Source organism: Zalophus californianus, chromosome 15 (assembly GCF_009762305.2).
Source record: "Zalophus californianus isolate mZalCal1 chromosome 15, mZalCal1.pri.v2, whole genome shotgun sequence".
NCBI lineage: Eukaryota > Metazoa > Chordata > Mammalia > Carnivora > Otariidae > Zalophus > Zalophus californianus.
Window position 1 is genome coordinate 34285839 of NC_045609.1, and position 18228 is coordinate 34304066.

The window sequence follows — 18228 nt, forward strand, 5'->3', positions numbered from 1 at the left end:
GAAATTTTTAAAAGTCAATAACCTTCACCTGTTATTATCCTTCTAAAAATTTATTCTGAGGAGCTTATCAAAATTGTGGCCAAACACTTACATATAAAGATATTCATCATCTATTTATCTAAAAATTGGAAGTATATAAAGTATAATAAAATGGTTGAATATATTATAGTACATTCATATGCAGCATATTGCCAGTCCTTAAAAGTAGTTTTTTTCAAAGGGAAAATGCTCATGAATATAATGTAAAAATATCATGAGAATAAACTGCACACATATATTGTAACAATTTGCTTTTTTAAAAAAAACAAAACAAAATATATAGTATATATACATAAAAAAACAAAGCCAGAAGTAAACTCATAAAATTATGAGTGGGATTATCAATGATTTTTGTTACTTTATATATTTTCAAAAGCATCTACAATGAAAAATTTCCTATTTTGGGTAATGTAAGAGTTTTTTTGTTTGGGTTTTTTTTGTAATATGATGGTTGATATTCAGTTAGTTTAATTTTAATTGCAATATATTCTTTTATATGTGTTTATTATTATTCTTAAAATACTTGACATTTGTATATTCTTTCTCCCTCAGACAGGAAGCTAATTGAGGTAGATGTGAGCTTTTCCTTGTTCTTTAGAATCTTCCCATACTGCCCGGTCCCATGTACCTAGGGAGCACTTAATATAATGTTATTGCAAAGTCTACACTGTGATTCATATCCTAAAAAACATACCTTAACATCAAATTTTATATTTATGTAATATCCCCCCACCAACAGCTTCTAGGTACTCAATAAATACTTGTACGGCTGTATTTAAACACCAGTTGGCAGCATGCAAGGAACCTGTACTGTTATGGAAACTGCCATACTGAGCTAAAGATAAAATTCTCTGAGTTCAATTTCACAGGATCATATATATCATTTTAAGAGTTGGAAGGCATCTTTAAAACAAGTCATTGAACCCATTCTCCAATTTTACAGGTAAAAACTTGGCCATGGGATAGTAAGTGACTTGTCCAAATTTATGCTGACAGTTAATGATGGAACCAGGATAATAGGCTTTGGAGTTCTCAAGTACATCAATCCAAGTTATAAATATTCTTCATGTCTTTGGTTTCCAGAACTAAGTCTGTAAAGTACATTTAAGGTGTAGACTTCATTCTTCACACAATATAATCTAAGGGGTACTCAGTGAACAGGAACCCTACAGGGATACAATCTTGAAAATTCTACACCTGGTAGTTCCTGAAGGGATCAAGGAAGATCTTGATATTTCTGGTTCAGTACAATCTGGAAATGCCACATTGGGAGCTATGGCTCAATGTGGGGCATCCTTGTTGCAAGTTGGATCTGGAAGCTGGATCTTGGATTAGTTCAGCTCTTAAGCCATAGAAGGATGACTTTTCTTCTCAGCCTCCCCTACTTCATGCTGAGTCCCTCTCAAAGATCTATGAACCACTCCTTAGCACTGCATACTGCAGAACCCTGGGCATATACTCATTGATCTCTTCCTTTAGAAGGAGAGAACTAGACCATGATGATTCTACTCTAGCCAGAAAAAGGTTTGGCTCTTGTCCTAAAGTCTTTATGAATAAAGTCAGAAGATCTGCTACCACCTCCTAAGCTGAGGATGTTATCTGGACAGAATGCCACCCCTCTTCTGATCTTGTCCTCTCACTTTTAGCTTTTATATGTCCCCCACTCCCCCTGCCCATGGTTGCATTCTTACCTGTTTGGTTAAATGAGTGCCAGGCCACATCTTGCTGCCCCCATCCAGAACAGCCAGCTTGAGAAGCCTGAAGACTGGCTTGGTAGAGAGACTCCAATTCTGAGGTTTCCTGCTCTGTGTCTTGGTTCCAATGTGGATGCAAAAGGATGTGGTTTTTTTCTGGATAGGCTACACAGGTATGGGAATCGTGGGGGGAGGACTTCATTCCTGGCCCAGGGACCCCATGTTTAAGTTGAGAATCACAGAGCCTTGTGACATTCACCCAGGAGTCCAAAGGTAAGGAAGTCCCCAAGTCAACACTGTTGCCCAGTTCCTTAGGCCTAGCATCTCTCACTTGAGATGGCTTTCCTTGGTTCATGCTTGGTTCTGCCAACCTGGGCTGTCTTCCCCTAGAATTTTCACTATTAGGCAGCCCAGAGTACATGGCAAGAGAAGGATAATCAGCAGGCTCTTCCCAGGAAGGTAGTCTGTCCCTACCACCCAAGGAGGATTGTTGTTTTGCCCAAGGCCAATGGCCTTTCCCTTGACCCTGTAGGAAGGGAGGCTTAGAGTCAGAAGGGGAAGAGTTCTTCCTTAGACTACCTGTCAAACTTCTATCCTGGGAACCTGTGCCATCCTTTGTGGAGGCACCTTGCATCCTCTGGAACTGCTCTGCTAGTGAGCGGACAAGCCCCTTTGTGCTGGGAAACTCTGGCCTATAGGGATCCTCACTGCCTCCATCCACTTTTGAAGTCAACAAAGTTTTGAGGCTTTTGGCTTGGAGGCATTGATTAGTTTTCTGCACAGTATCAGGAGAGTGAAGCATAGGTGAGGATGCAGCAGGCATTACGGGGTGGCAGGTCCTGTACAGGGGAAGGCTGGGCTGAGCTGATGAACTTGAAGGACTACAGCCTAGGCTGTGTGCATCTCCTCTCTCAGAGGTATCTGTTCCAGTTGAGTGTGACCAAGGCATCACCTGGGATGAGACAGCAGGATCCCTCTTTTCTTGGAATAGCTGTTCTTGATCAATGCCTCTTCCTTCTTGTGGGGGGAACCTGGTACAGCTGCTGTTGTCACCCCTGTAGCCTTGCAGCTTACCCTGTGGTACATCCAATGGTTCCCAACCATAATGAGCATTCTTCTCAGTCCCCCCTGGTGTTTTAGGTAAGGCCTGCCTGTGGAGTGCATAGGGGTCGATGCTGTCCTCCTCAACTGACGTCAGAAGGTTTGAGGCAGACCTACTAGGGGAATTGTGCTGGGAGGCAGACAGGGCAGATGACTCTGGGAATAGTGATGAGTGTGACTCATGGCAGGAAGCAGGTGAGTGGATGAAAGAACTGGCCCCAAACTCTGTATTCGTGCAGGGTTCCAGTTGAGCCTCCTGGCTTAACAATACTTGGAGCGGGATAGGCTGTTCACTGAAATAAATGGAGAGAACCAGTCATAAGCTGCCTTAAATGACAAGATCACTTACAAAAAGACCTGTTCATTTGGTTCCCACTTCTAGCCATCCACAAAAGGAATGGTAAAAATAAACAGAAAGACAAGCACAAGTAAGAGTCAAGAGTTCAGAGGTTCACAAGAGAAGGCAGGCACATGGTCAGCTCACACCCAAGCAAGAGGTAATACTGATCCTCTTTATTAAATGCCCTCACTAAAGCTGCACACAGTAATATTAAGTGAAGTCCTTGTCAATATTCTTCACTGCCTCTGAAGTCCCATTCCAATCATATTCTTCTTGCAAATTAAAAAACAAAAATTGCTAATCCCACATGCAGATGACATGGAAGGTGAGCAAAGCCCAGAAAATCACTCATACCTGGGGTCCTGAGAGGCAGACCAACCAAAAGAACCAAAAGGCACATTTACAGAGTACAGGGTAATTTGGGTTCATGAAATTACACAGAATTCAACCACTTCAAGTGTGTTTTCATAATCTGGATTTGGTTGCATTATTCACTGAGATATTTTCCCAAAGTAATGCACTGTGACTCTCTTGAGATTTGGGAGTAAGACTAGAAATTAACTGCATTTACTAGGCTTCTTACTAATTGTTTTGTATTTCTGACCTAAAAAACTCAGTGTTAGAAGCACTTAAATAAAAGCCTCAATTACTCGCATATATCAAGTGGTGTAAGTTTTCTAGAAAAAGTTTAGCTGCCTAAATTGCTTACATTCAAAACATATCTCTCATCAGATTCTCAGATCAGCATACAACTACTAGATATACTGTAAGAGAAATGAAGAAAAAGGAAGATCCTAGCTATTAGCATTAAATTTGAATGATAATATACTATCAACTTTTGTGGGTATAGTCACCCAGTTACCCTTACAACATTATGAAGAATATATCATTATACTTATGGAGCAGACCTAATGAAGTGAAACAGACCTGGATTTGAAGTCCACACCTCTACCACTTACTAGGGGAGCAATCTTGGGTACCTTATGTATTTTATACACCCCGAGCTTTATAAAATATCGCTAAGTGACAGAACCTATCTCCTAAGGTTACTGCAAGAATTAAAGTGTTTAGTTTAGTGCCTGGACAATAAATGGGGTGCCTGGGTGGCTCAGTCTGTTGAGCGTCTGACTCTTGTTTCAGCTCGGGTCATGATCTTGGAGTGGTGGGATCGAGCCCTGCGCTGGGCTCTGCATTCAGTGTGGAGTGTGCTTGAGATTCTCTCTTCCCTCTCCCTCTGCCCTCCCCCAGCTCTAGCTTGCTCTCTCTCTCTCTAAAAATAAATAAAATCTCTTTTTTTTTAAAAATGTTCAATAAATGTTAGCTGTTTTTATAATATTTATATTCTGAGAACTACTTAGGCCTATTAGCAGCCAAAATTAATTTTAACTTAAATCTATGTATTATAAATAGAACCAAATTCAAGAGCTAAAGTGTGAAAACTACACCAATGGCCCCGGGGGCCTTTTTTCCTATTGCTGCCCATAGCAAAGCAAAACAAAGGGAATCTTTGTGTCTCTTCTCTGTGGTTCAATCAGAGCAAAGCCTGCTTTCTCTGCTTCCACCAGGGACAGGAAGCACTGAAATCCCCAAAACAAACCACATGGTTTCTATTGCCATAGAGCTCCGATTGCCATGTCTGAGAACATAATATGTGCAAATTTAATAATCATGTTGTTACACAAGTCCAGGGACAAACTCACCCACAGGAAATATGAACAAACGGTCTATTTATTATGCCATACTTTCTGTATCATTCTAGGAACTATTAAGGAAAGGACCAGCAGTGGGATGAGCTTTTTCTGGTGTATGTCTGACCTGAGAAGAAAATCTTCCCAGAGGACTCTTCTCTGTCCCCTGCAGTCACCAAAACAAAGAGAGCTCTGACCATGGAGCACCCATGATCATTTCCTCCCCTGGTGTCCATAAACTACAGTGGATCCCAGGCACTACCTTGTTGGCTGAGGGAGGGCTGCCCCCTGCGAGGGGAGGCAGGCTGAGGGCTGCGACGGCCGCGGCGATGATTGCTGCTGCTGCATGCGCTCCTGCAGGCTCCGTGCTTTTCGAATACTGATTTGCAACTTCTTATCGACTAGGGCTCTGCTGTGCGTGCTAGAGCTGGCACCATGCAGGGCAAGTCTTAGTTTAGCTAAAATGCAAAAGAAAATATAGCAGAAACAGAACACAAAATACAAACAAAAATAAAAATAAAATTGAACCAAAAATGAGCAAAGATATGCAGTAAAACTCAAAATATGCAGCAGGAATGCAAGGCGTGGACCATGCACATACTGTCCAGGGTAAAGAGCTGGCTCTGGCTCTAAGGAGCATTCATGGAAGCCATGGAGGCCAAACAGGTTAATTTGAATTTAAACAAAACAAAACAAAACAAAAAGTTAAACTAAAATGAGTCAGGAAGAGAAACTGGTGCTTCCATCTTAGAGACTGCCACTCTCGTCCTTTGCAACTGACCTGTCCGACTCTGGTCTCCACACTTTGCTCCCAACTTCCCCTTCCCGACAGCCAACAGCAGAAATAAGATCCAAATCTGCATCTGTCTTTACAGAACACAGCTTCTTGTGGGTCACATTTAAGAACCAGATACAAATTCTAAGCCTTAGTCCTTCACTGTAACTTTATGGTGCAGCATACCAGGAAAGCAGGGGAGAAACATGAATCAAATATGCTGTGCAAAGTTACAGGCCTGGGAAGTCGAGGTCAATATACTCATTTCTTCTTGCCATAAGCTCCACCTAGCTAGTCAGTAACTAGAGAAAGAGCAGACTAACCTCAAATCTGAGGTCTAACTTTATCTCGGGATAAGAAAGTAAGCATGGCTGGATAGTTCATCTGTGGACTCCGGCTGAGGTTATTCCAGTAAATATCCAGAGGCCACAGTGACAGCATGTGGCACACTTAGAAATCTGAAGGGCAAAGATAGCCTAAAGGACCTCAGTTTGGGAGAGTGACAGTGAGGAGACAAAAAAGCTGTTTCCATCCCATCTGAGTGATGACTCTAATGATACCTATCCCGAAGTTAGTCAAAATTGCCATAGCGCTAGCAGTTAGAGTTACTTACAGATAGCTTCGTTACAGAGAGCCAAAGCTGCAGCACAGTCTCCCTTCTGTTCCAGATGCAGCGACTCTTCAAACACTGAATCTGCCTCTTGCAAGGACCTCTCAAAGCCGTCACTCCTCCCTGAAAGGGCCAGCACTTTTCATTTTCATTACAGTTTGTTCCAACTTTTTCTATGTAGTGATGTTTCCCTTCAGTGCACCTAGCTCCTTGCTGCTGAGCCTTTGATCTACCCTTATTCTAACTCTCCATTACTATAAAGAATTCTCTGAAACATGCAGGACATCTGTTTTTGCCTTAACCAAGACATTGCCAAAGCCATGAAAGAGGAGTATGTCATTATCCACCACATATTACAATTCCTAGAGCTCTTAAGGGGACCCTCAAGAAAAGAACAGAATATTGTCTACAGCAGAAGGGTAGATTCTTATGCCTGGAACTGATCTGTTTTTCCACAGCGCAACAAGATACAGCTTACCAACCAGTGTCAGAATGTCCCAGACCTCCATGGAGACCTCTACTGTTATGTTAAGGCAAAAGTGGCTTCACGACTCTGTGGAAAGCCATCTGTAAAATTTCTTTCCTACATCAATTCACAGTCCTCTCTGTGCCACCCTCAGCTGGAAAGTTAGTACACCTCTTGGGCACAGGTGCTCTATAGTTCCTAACCTCAATATATCTACCAAGGCAGTTGAACAGCCCTTGTTGTTGGTTTGCAAGCACACACTTTTCATCAGCAGTGCTAAGTATCTTCTTTCATCATACCCTTGCCCGCCAAACTGACTGCAAAAGTCACTTTCTCATACAGTGAGAGTGAAATATTCCTTCCTCCTCTGAAAGCAAATGTCTACTGAAGCAGGCACAAAAGAGTTCAAGTACAGTGCCAGATGAAAAAGCAAGAAAGTACTATAAGGGCAACCTTTGTAAAAGAACACTCAAGTTTATGTACCCCCTTGGCTTTTACTCACTCATAACCATAAATTGGTAGTAAGCCATATTGTAAATTCACCCATGATTGGGATTAATGATGAGTTTTCACAAGCTCACAAGAAAAAATATCGGAATGTCAGAGTCATTTCTCTCATAATGTCCCCATCCTCCACTTATCTCCAGCTGGACATGGTAAGAAAGGCTCTTCCAAACCCCTAACATTCACTCCCTAATTCACTGGGGTTTTTAGAGAGCAATGGGAAGGCAGTGGAAGTAGTAAGTTGGCTCTGAAGAACCGGGCATTCAGGTCTGTCAAGAGATATGGGTACCCCACCCTCCAGGCCTAAAGTTTTCTCATAATATTTGACATCAACTAAATCTATACAATCTTTATAATCAGAGATGGTAGTGAGAGCCATTAAAACAAAAAAAGTTCTCTATAGATATACAGGCAGACTATAGTTGACTATACTAGATTTTAATTCTTATCTTCTAGAATCTTAGTACTCCATTCCTTGCTCTTCCAGGAGATTGTGAACCAAAGTGTATGGAGAATTGACAATGAAATGTGGCCGGAAGGATTCTCTCTCAACTTTCATGTACTGCCCAATTAACAGAGGACGGAAAAAAGGGAAGGGACGGAGATGACAAGACTCCTCCTTCAGAAACAATATAAACCTGAGATCCAAATGTGACATAGCTTGAGGATGAAAAGGAAGAGAAGACTATCCAAATATAGGGACAACTAAGGAACTAGGAATTTAAAACTAATTTGGAAACAGATACAGTGCCTTGGGAAATATAAAGCAACAATTGCCTCAAATCAAAAGACAGTAGGATTAGAGGAGAAAAATGGTCCCCAAATAGGCCCCAAGCTAGCCCACTAAGCTTCTCTAAGTGTTGACAAAAAGTAGGAAGTGGTCAGCAAGAAAGCAACCACCCAAAACAGCACTGACTGACTCCTATTCTTTGCACTGCTGTAGCATAATTTGTTACATCTGGGGATTCTGAATAATCAGAACAAAAAATTCATTTCATAGAAAGAAAAACAGAGATATAAGTTTCAGGAGTCTATTTAAGGTATATACCTCAGTCTTTTTAAACTCCTATTTTGAAGACTAGTCTCTTCTGGTACAAAAGGACATCCTAAAGCAATTGAAGGAAGAAAGTAACTAGTGTGGCGCAGTTGGGGAAGCCTTGTAAAGTCCATGAAAATTGTATGAGATTGGGAAATGAGTCATCAGAGGATCAAAAGAAAATCAAGCTTTGTGTTCTTAGAACCCGCTTGGTAGACCTACTTCCTTGAAGCTCCAGGTGGGCAATTTCAAGGGTACATTTCTGCCCAGCAAGTAGAATTTCCCTCATCAGTGTCGCTCACTCATTGCCCTGTTCTGTTGTTTCTGAAGGGTGACTAGTTTTATTTACACCTTCTATAGATATTCATGGGAAATATTTTTCATGAATAATATACCATCTCTAAACTATAGACTTTCAATAGATGAGCCCAAAATCAGTGCCTGTCTTCCAATCAATAGGCTTGTCACCTCCTACTTTCACTAGTTCTCACTAAAATGAGTGAATTATGATAAAATACAACTTAGCTAAATAGAAGACAGGAATTTACAAACCTGAAAATTTTTTTGCCTCTCTCTCTGTCCCCATCACCCACAACCTATGCTCCCAACAATTACCCTGATTCTGCAGTTCATCCAAGTCCATGAAGCGGCTGGGATGAGGATTAAACCCTTTAGCTGCCTCTAATTCCTTCTCCCGTTTCCTTCGAAGTTCCTGTTCCTGGGCCCTCCTGGCCACTTCCTCCTGCAGTTCATCCAGTTCGCTTTTGGAAGATATCTCCCCACCTGAATACAAGCAAGGGAGAAGAGAAATTGTCACATTTCCATAATTAAGACTAGGCACCTGCTGCATTTATGGCCACTGTACTGCCTTTCCTCTGGAACTCTTGATTCAATTTGGAGTTCATGTTTTGGACAGTGCTTTCCACATTAGATTCAGGGTGAAATCTGGGCTATGAATTATAATGATGATGGTAAAATATTTATTAAGTGGCTTTATTACAACAATAACAATGTGAAAACTAACATTTGTTGAGCATTTACACAGTTTTAAGCACTTTTACATATATTATTTCATTTAATTCTCATGACAATCTATGAAGTAGATACTATTATCGCCCACATTTAGGAATGAAGAAACAGAGACACAAAGAGAATAAATAACTTGCCTAAGGTGACAAAGATGGTAAATGGTAGAGCTGAACTAAAGTCAAATAGGTTAAATTCATAATCCATGCTCCTAACCATTAGACAGCACTCAGCTATGTGTTGCCACTAACTCATCGGGAATCTTCAAGCAAGTCAATTTCTCGGACTTAACTTCCAACATCTCTTTTTTTTTTCCAACATCTCTTTAAAGAGTTTGTAAAATATCCAATAAAAAAAAGTTTGTAGGGGCACCTGTGTAGCTCCAACACTAAAGTGTTGGACTCTGGTTTCGGCTCATACCACGATCTCAGGGTTAAGAGACTGAGCCCTGTGGCAGGCTCTGTGCTCAGCTTGGAGTCTGCTTGAGATTCTCTACCATCTCCCTCTGCCCTTCCCCCACCCACTTGCTCTCTCTAAAAATAAATAAATCTTTAAAAAAAAAAGTTTGTAAAATATCCAGTAAAAATTCAATTTTATAAATGTCTGTTGATGGAACCAAATAGACCTAAAAGGATGTCTATGATATATTAAGTGAAAAATCAAGTGACAGAATAATATGTATACTATGACTTCATTTTTCTTTTAAAGATTTTATATATTTGTCAGAGAAAGAGCACAAGAGAGCAGCAGGCAGAGGGAGAAGCAGGCTCCCTGCTGAGCAGGAAGCCTGATGCAGGACTCGATCCCAGACCCTGGGATCATGACCTAAGCTGAAGGCAGACATTTAACTGACTGAGCCACCCAAGCGTTCATTTTATTTTTTTTTTTAAATGGTGGTAATAAACTTATCTATATACTTGTATAGGCATGGAAAAATACCCTGATGAAGGAAAGGGCAGGTTACTAAACTGTTGGACTTATTTTCACTTCCATAATTTTTTAAAAGAATGATCAAAATTACCAGATAAAATTTTTTGTTCCGTGCCAGACTAAAATGATAGGACCAAGGGGCCCCTCAGTGGTGCAGTCAGTTAAGCGTCCAATTCTTGGTTTCGGCTCAGGTCATGATCTCAGGGTCAGTGAGATCGAGCTCAGTGCTCAGTGACTCTCTCTCCCTCTCCCTCTGCCCTCCCCCTGCTCACGTGCTCTTAAAAAAAAGGGGGAGGTGGGAGGATGAGGACACAGGCACACTCAAGAAGGGAAAAGAAAACAGGGATACTGGCCAGGATAAGGATAGGTTTGACTTACTTATTCCCCAGTTATGCCCATAGCCTTCATGTCTCCCTTTGTCATCTCAACTCATAGAACTAAACAATAAGAAAACCATTCTCGGGGCGCCTGGGTGGCTCAGATGGTTAAGCTGCCTTCGGCTCAGGTCATGATCCCGGGGTCCTGGGATCGAGCCCCGCATCGGGCTCCCTGCTGGGCAGGGGGGCCTGCTTCTCCCTCTGCCTCTGCCTCCCTCTCTCTCTCTGACTCTCATGAATAAATAAACAAAACATTTAAAAAAAAAAAAAAGAAATCCATTCTCATGAGGCTTCCTCTATTCCAAGGGGAAAAACCTGAGAACTTATTCTGAGGATTGCAGGTGCTACTGACACTGTTCACCATATTTCTGTTCCTTCTTATTCCCACAAGGGCTCTCCCCAAGTTGTAAAGAACAATCAGGCAAGCCATGATGAAGAACAAAAGATAGATAAATCCAAAGATAGAATGGCTCAAATGCCTCCATATTTACATACTGATGGAAAACGTAAAGTACAACTGTCCTCTAATTTCAAATGTGCTCAGGTAAGGCTATTTTCCAAACAGAATTGGCAGTCAAATCCACTCCTCCAAATCCAGTGTCTTTCTGCTTACCTGAGAGGGGCTGATTCTTTGTCCAGCTACTCCTGGATGCTATGGAGTCTGCCTCCAGTATGCTACTGCTGTGAGACTTTGGGATGTGACGCCAGGAAGGTGCCAACCCAGCTGATCTCTTAGCACTTGAATCCCTTCAAAAGACAAACCAGAGTTTAGTGAAAACATCAGAAGGGTGATAACTTGCAACGTTCCTAGGACTAAATTCCCTCAAAAAACAATAAAACAGGGGTTCTTGGGTGGCTTAGTTAGTTAAGCATCTGCCTTCAGCTTGGGTCATGATCTCAGGGTCCTGGTATTGAGCCCCACGTCAGGCTCTCTGCTCAGTGGGAAGCTTGCTTCTCCCTCTGCCGGCTGCTCCCCCTGCTTGTGTTCACTCTCTCTCTCTGACAAATAAATAAAATCTTCAAATAAATAAATAAAATCTTTAAAAAAACAGTAAAACATCAAACTAATATATAAAGTATCGGCTAAACTATTTCTGAAAGTAGTTCCCCCATCTTATCTCACCTCATTCACATTTTGTGCATCTAGCACAGTATCTGGCACAAAATTTATTTAATGAATTAATAAATATGAGCTCACATATGAATTGCCTTCCTGTTTCTTATACCTCTGTAGCCATCTTCTCATGTGTAAACCTCAACAGGTGATTGGACAATTCTGGATCCCATGTCAAGGGATAAGCAGTGGGAAAATATGAGGATGTGATTATGACCCTTGTAGAAGATATAATCACTCTTTGCAAAGCAGCAACTCTGTTAAGAAACTTGCCTCTGTAGCAACTCAGTACAAATAATATATAAAGATCTTAAATTTATAAAGCAAACTGGGCCCTATGAACAAGGAAAAATGAGCACTATTAAATCATCATTGTTGGGATGCCTGGGTGGTCCAGTCAGTGAAGCGTCTGCCTTCCGCCCGGGTCATGATCCCTGGGTCCTGGGATCGAGTACTGCATCGGGCTCCCTGCAAGGAGCCTGCTTCTCCCTCTGCCTGCCGCTCCCTCTGCTTGTGCTCTGTCTCCCTCTGTCTCAAATAAAGATAAAAAACTTTTTAAAAAATAAATAAAAATAAATCATCATTGTTATCTTTTGTAAGTATGAATACCATTGGCTTATAAAACACAGAATTCCCTGTGACCCTTAAAAAAAAGGAAACTATCCTAAATAAAAGAATAAAAAACAGCTGTATTTTCTCTCTGGGCATAGAACTATGTTTTGATTCACTAATTCTTCCATTACAAGTTATTTGCTAAATGATTATTTTACTTATAATAAAGTTCTCTCCTTTCTCAAATGTCTTTGCTCCTTCTTCCAGCAGAGGGTGCTGTTGTCATAGAAAGTTGACAGAGCACCCCCATGTTTATCGCAGCATTATTTTCAACAGCCAAGATATGGAAGCACCGTCCTAAGAGATGAATGGAAAAGAAGATAAGGTATATATACACAATGGGATATTACTGAGCCATAAAAAAGAATGGAATTTTGCCATTTACGACAACATGGATGGACCCAGGGGGTACTGTTGTGCTACATGAAATAAGTCAGACAGAGAAAGACAAATACTGTATGATTTCACTTATATGTGGAACCTAAAAAACAAAACAAATGAACAAAGAAATAAAAAACAGAAATAGAATCACAAATACAAAAACAAACTGGTGGTTGCCAGAGGAAAGAAGGTTGGGGGAAGGGTGAAATGACTGAGGGAGATTAAGAGGTACAAACTTCCAGTTATAAAATAAATAAGTCACGGGGATAAAAAGTACAGCATAGAGAATATAGTCAATAATATTGTAAAAATATTCTATGGTGACAGATGGTAACCACATTTATTGCGGTGAGCATAGTATAATATACAGAATTGTCCAATCACTATGTTGTACACCTAAAACTAATATAACATATCAACTTTATATCAATTTTTTAAAAAAAGAAAGAAAGTTGATAAAGTAAAATATTTTGCCCAAAGATGGTAATGAAGTCCATTTCTCCACCCATCTGAGTTGAAAAGCCTCCTGGTGGCTTACGTTGCCATAAGGGACAATGCCACTATCCAAAGGCCAAACAATACCTGCAGACACTGGAGCTCTCAGGCAGGGCTGCATCCAGGCTGACAGGGCTGCTGCTGTTCCTCTCACTGCTCTCATAGCCAGATTCCATTCGCTGTATTAGGCGAGGGTGCTGTTCTAAAAGGTGAGAGCCTGGCCGTGCTGGGCCCCAGGGCTTGTACTGGGGGCTTGGTCCACCAGTTTTAAGGTCGTAAGCAGGTGGCTTGCTTAGTTCATCTGGTGTAAATTCTTTAGCTATCCCGATCAAAGGACAAGTACGGAAAAGGAGGTAGATTTAGCATCTGCCTCAAATTAAGACATAACCAACCCCTCCCTCCAGCTACTTCTTCACTGAACTCCTATCTCCAAAAAGCTCAACATCAGCATAAAAATGTACCTTGCTTTAGTCTACCAGAAAAACAACTACATAAGTCAACTTTATTCAAAAGCCCAATTCTTCCCTAATTATCTCCTCACCTGAATCCTCAGAAAAGGGGCTAAGCTGGGTATAGCCACAATGCTTCCTTTTGTCCTTACTAAAGATACTGTCAATATTCAGAGACTCCCGTTTGGGTCTCCATGTTGGACGATACTTGCTAGAAGAACTGGATTTTGACTCACTGCTGGTACTCTCTACTTCCCAGTCACGAGAGTGTAAAGACAGGTTCCTAGGAGGCTTTTTGTCAGTCTGGTCTCCTCCCTTCCCCACACAGGGAGATCCTAGGTTGGTCTGAGAAGCCAGGGATGGTCTGTTGTGAATCATATTGCTAACTGTCTCTTTAAAATCTCTTAGTCTATTGGTGCTGCTGGATGGTTTAGAGGCATTCCTAGGAGCCTGTTTCTCTTTCAGTGTTTCTCCTAAAAACACAAAGAATTAAACAAACACAAATGTTTAAAATGATCATAGATACCCAGACCCCAACATGTGACAGCAGAAAGGAAAAGCCAGTCTGGAGTATGACACAATTTGCCAGAGTGAATGAAGAAAGAAAAAGAGTGCAGAGTGGCTTGCCTTCACTGTGGTACCCCGAGGCCTGTGGCTCATCGCCTTTCCTCCTAACCCGGCCAGAGCTCCTCTTGCGTTCTATCAGTGGCCCTTTCTTGGATGTGAGTTTCTGATTACATTCACTATCAGTCAGGTGTCCTGAAAGAACAAGGAAATAGGGGTAAGCTGGTATCTGAGGCTGACCTCCATCCTCTTGAGAACCTAGTCTCCCTTTGAGATTCATAGCAATGCCACAAATTTAGTATACCCATGAATCAGAAGCTGTAGGGGCCAAGACTATCTGATTTAAGCGTAGCAAGAATCACTCAATAGATAAATGCAGAGAAGCTCAAGTATTTAATGGGAGCTTGCAAATTTACAATGCCTCCTGAGCAATTACCAGTCTTGATCCTGTTCGTAATCTTTCCCAGTGACCCAGAAGGACACATTACTTGGTAATTTTTAAAAGGTGACAGTTTTAAAGATGTATAAAAATGTCATGTAATCAACATTTTTTCACTCTCATAATTAAAAGAGCTTTCCTTTCGTTTAGCAACACATACCAAGCAAAGCCTCATTTTCATTACATCTGGTATTGGCCCAGGTGCCCCAGCCTTTGCCCACAAGAGCTCTGATTGTGGGTGGCTTTAAAATTCAGTTCTAAATCTTCCTTAAATGTGAATCATTTAAAAAGACATTTGAACTTTGAATAATTCTCATTCCCATCCCCAATGAGTGCTTTACCAAACCTGGCTTCACCCAGAGATTACACCTCATAATTCCTCAGTACTGATCTCTGCGAAGCCCAGGAGATTTGGGCTCTTTTACATAACTTGCCCTGCTTCATGCCCACAGGATGTAAATGTATGATTTGATAACAGCCAAGGTCAGATTCTAAAGGATATAATCATCTAAACTGCTGGAAGCCAAAGGTGAATTAAGCAACTGAATTAAATTAGAAAACAGGTTTAGAGAAAATCCTCTAGGTTCTCAAATGCACCAAGAGCTAATTTGTTTTTATATGTTAGTATATGAAAATTTTTGTACATATTTAGGTATTAGCAGTGTAGTGATATGGCTACCTATTTTCAAGAAATTACCAATGTAATCTTTTTTTTTAAAGATTTTATTTATTTATTTGACAGAGAGGTAGAGAGAGAGCACAAGTAGGCAGAGCAGCAGGCAGAGGGAGTGGGAGAAGCAGACTCCCCGCCAAGCGACGTGGGGATTGATCCCAGGACCCTGGGATCGTGACCTGAGCCGAAAGCAGCCACTTAACTGACTGAGTCACCCAGGCACCCCCCAATGTAATCTTTTATTGCTTTTATCTGATCCTTTGCTACCTCTGGGCCCAAAAGAAAGATTTCAGAAAGGAGGAAATCACTTGGAGCAACTAAATCTGCAAATGTTAAACCAATGGGAGTATGCTCCCCTACCCCCAACCATCCACAAACCTTTAACATAAGCCTGACTCTCCTGGAAAATATGCCTTGTTTATCCTGTTATTTGGCTTCTCCCTGATTCACAGTTTCAGAAATACAGTCTTTAAAAAAAAAATCACACTTTGCAGTAGTCATCTATGCAACAGTCATCAAAAGAAATCCAACGTGAATCTAACCAAACCTCTAGATCCAATTGCCGATTTACAAGAAATACAGAGAACAGAGAAACATGCTAGAGTTTACTATAGGAATACAATCAGCAAACTTCAGAATGTGGGCAATCTATAGGACAAACTACCTAGTTGTTCAACAATCAGCTGCAAGGAAAAATAGAGAAACCTACAGTTTAAAAGAAACGTAAAAGACTTATCAATCTGTCCCAATGTATAAACCTCACTTGGATTCAGAATCAAGCACATAAACCATTAAAAAATTATGAAATTTATAAGATATTTGTGTGTTTGAACACTCATTGGTTATTTAGTGGTTTTTAGGAATTATTAATATTTTTAAGTGTGATAATGACAAAAATGATTTCTTGTTTTAGAGATACATACTACAAATACTTACGGAAGTGAAATAATATCTGGAATTTGTTTTGTTTCAAAATGATCCAGGAGTAGGGGGAGTGGGTGGAGGTACAGATAAAACTAGACTGGCCATGAGTGATAATTACTGACACTAGGCAATGAATCTATGGAGGGGCAGTATACTATTCTGTACACTTCTGAAAATGTTTAAAATTCCCTATTTTTTTAAAAGGTATTTACCCAAAGAATATAAAAATACTAATTCAAAGGGATACATGCACCCTGATATTTACAGCAGCCTTACCTACAATAGCAAAATTATGGAAACAGCCCAAGTGTCCATCAACTGATGAGTGGATAAAGAAGATATGGTATATCATACACATACACACACACAGGTATGATATACCATATCTTCTTTATCCATATATATGTATGTGATTGTATGTATATATGTGTGTATATATGTATACATAATATTCCATAATAGCCAATGTATAAAGCCAATGTATATATAATGTACATGTATGTATAATGTTCCATAACAGCCAATGTATAAAGAAGATACCATATCTTCTTGGCTATTATAGAATATTACTCAGCCATAAAAAAGAATGAAATCTGGCCATTTGCAACAACATGGATGGAAATAGACAGTATTATGCTAAATGAAATAAGTCAGTCAGAGAAAGACAAATACCGTATGACTTCACTTATATGTGGAATTTAAGAAACAAAACAAATGAGCAAAGGGGGAAAAAAAGAAAGAGGCAAACCAAGAAATAGAGTTTTAACTGAAGAGAACAAACTGATGGTTACCAGAGGGGAGGTGGGTGAGAGGATGGGTGAAACAGGTGATGGGGATTAAGGAGCGCCACTCATTGTGATGGGCACTGGGTGTTGTACGACAAGTGCTGAATCATTATATTGTACACCTGAAACTAATATCATACTGTATGTTAAACAACTGGAATTTAAATAAAAACTTAAAAAAAAATAGTCAAGCACAGAGTAGGAACCACCAATCTGAAGCCATGAGCTCACTAATTCCCAAGTCTCTAAGAGTATGGGCACTGTTCTGTGGGTTAGGTGATAAACTTTCCATCTCAGCGGTGAGTCACTCACTGTTCTTCCTTTCATGTCCTGTACTGATTTCTTCCACTGACAACAGGCACATTTTTCTACAGATGAACAGAACAGCTCAAGAAAGTTCTCTGCATGGAACTCACAATAATAAACAGGCTAGCTTTCTTTCTTTTGCTTTTCTGTCCTTGAGGAAGCCCAGCAAGGTGATGAGCAAGTATCCCATGGCCATAAATATGCCCCCTTCTCTCAAAGCCCTCCACTTGGGAAAACGCCTAACATGAAAACATGATGAGATGCAAGACCACAAAGGTTTTTTGGGACACTCTGAGAAAGACAAGGATCAAAAATATAACAGGAACAAAAAGCAGATTTTTGGAATAAGCAATCACATCAATAATCACATTACAATCATCCTTACTGATATGCTGGTGTTGATAGGAATATGTGTAATGGAATATCATCGTTCATTCAGAGTTGTGTTGCTTCTTTTCATCCCACCCAATTACCCAAGTTCTGTGCCTTTCTCCCTTTGCATGACAAACATTTCTGACTTGCCCCAGTTTCTTTCTCCTGGGTGAATTTCCATGCAGGAACTGAATCAAGCAAGCAGGGTTCACTCCCTACCTGTGTCCCGACTGCTCTGAGACGTGGAATCATTCTCCACATTATAGATGACTGTCCCCTGAGAATCAGAAGAGAAGTGACTGACCACAGACTCATGATGGGAGTGTTTGTAGGGATAGCTCTCCGTTGAGGAATCTGTTCGAGTGTCACTTGAGATGGAGGGCTCCCTCCCTAAGGGAAGGAGGAGACACATATGCAAAAGTAAGGAAAGAGAGGACAGTGATAGAGAGAAGGCAAAGAGTTGGATGGCAACAAAGGTCCATAAGGCAAGAACTTCCTAGATGGAAGGGTGAGAAGGATATACCAGAG

The 18228-nt window shown here is 40.7% G+C and overlaps 1 protein-coding gene across 19 annotated transcripts in view; it reads right to left on the bottom strand.

Moving 5' to 3' along the window:
* The window catches only part of USP54 (ubiquitin specific peptidase 54), a 119010-nt gene that overhangs the window by 12454 nt on the left and 88328 nt on the right, over positions 1-18228 (bottom strand). For 14 of the 19 annotated variants that reach the window (XR_003519874.1, XM_027593514.1, XM_027593595.1 and 11 more), the window contains 9 exons: positions 17920-18090; positions 14265-14396; positions 13730-14110; positions 13276-13507; positions 11200-11333; positions 8869-9036; positions 6251-6370; positions 5125-5320; positions 1731-3127 (listed from right to left, as the gene is read on the bottom strand). Coding sequence is in view for 17 of the 19 variants with exons in the window: in XM_027593514.1 (XP_027449315.1) it covers positions 1731-3127; positions 5125-5320; positions 6251-6370; positions 8869-9036; positions 11200-11333; positions 13276-13507; positions 13730-14110; positions 14265-14396; positions 17920-18090 (2931 nt within the window). In the remaining 2 variants the exon portion in view is untranslated. Of the gene's footprint in view, positions 1-1730; positions 3128-5124; positions 5321-6250; positions 6371-8868; positions 9037-11199; positions 11334-11535; positions 12229-13275; positions 13508-13729; positions 14111-14264; positions 14397-17919; positions 18091-18228 lie in introns of those variants that run through there. The other 5 variants (XM_027593606.2, XM_027593504.2, XM_027593565.2 and 2 more) reach the window with 4 other exon arrangements.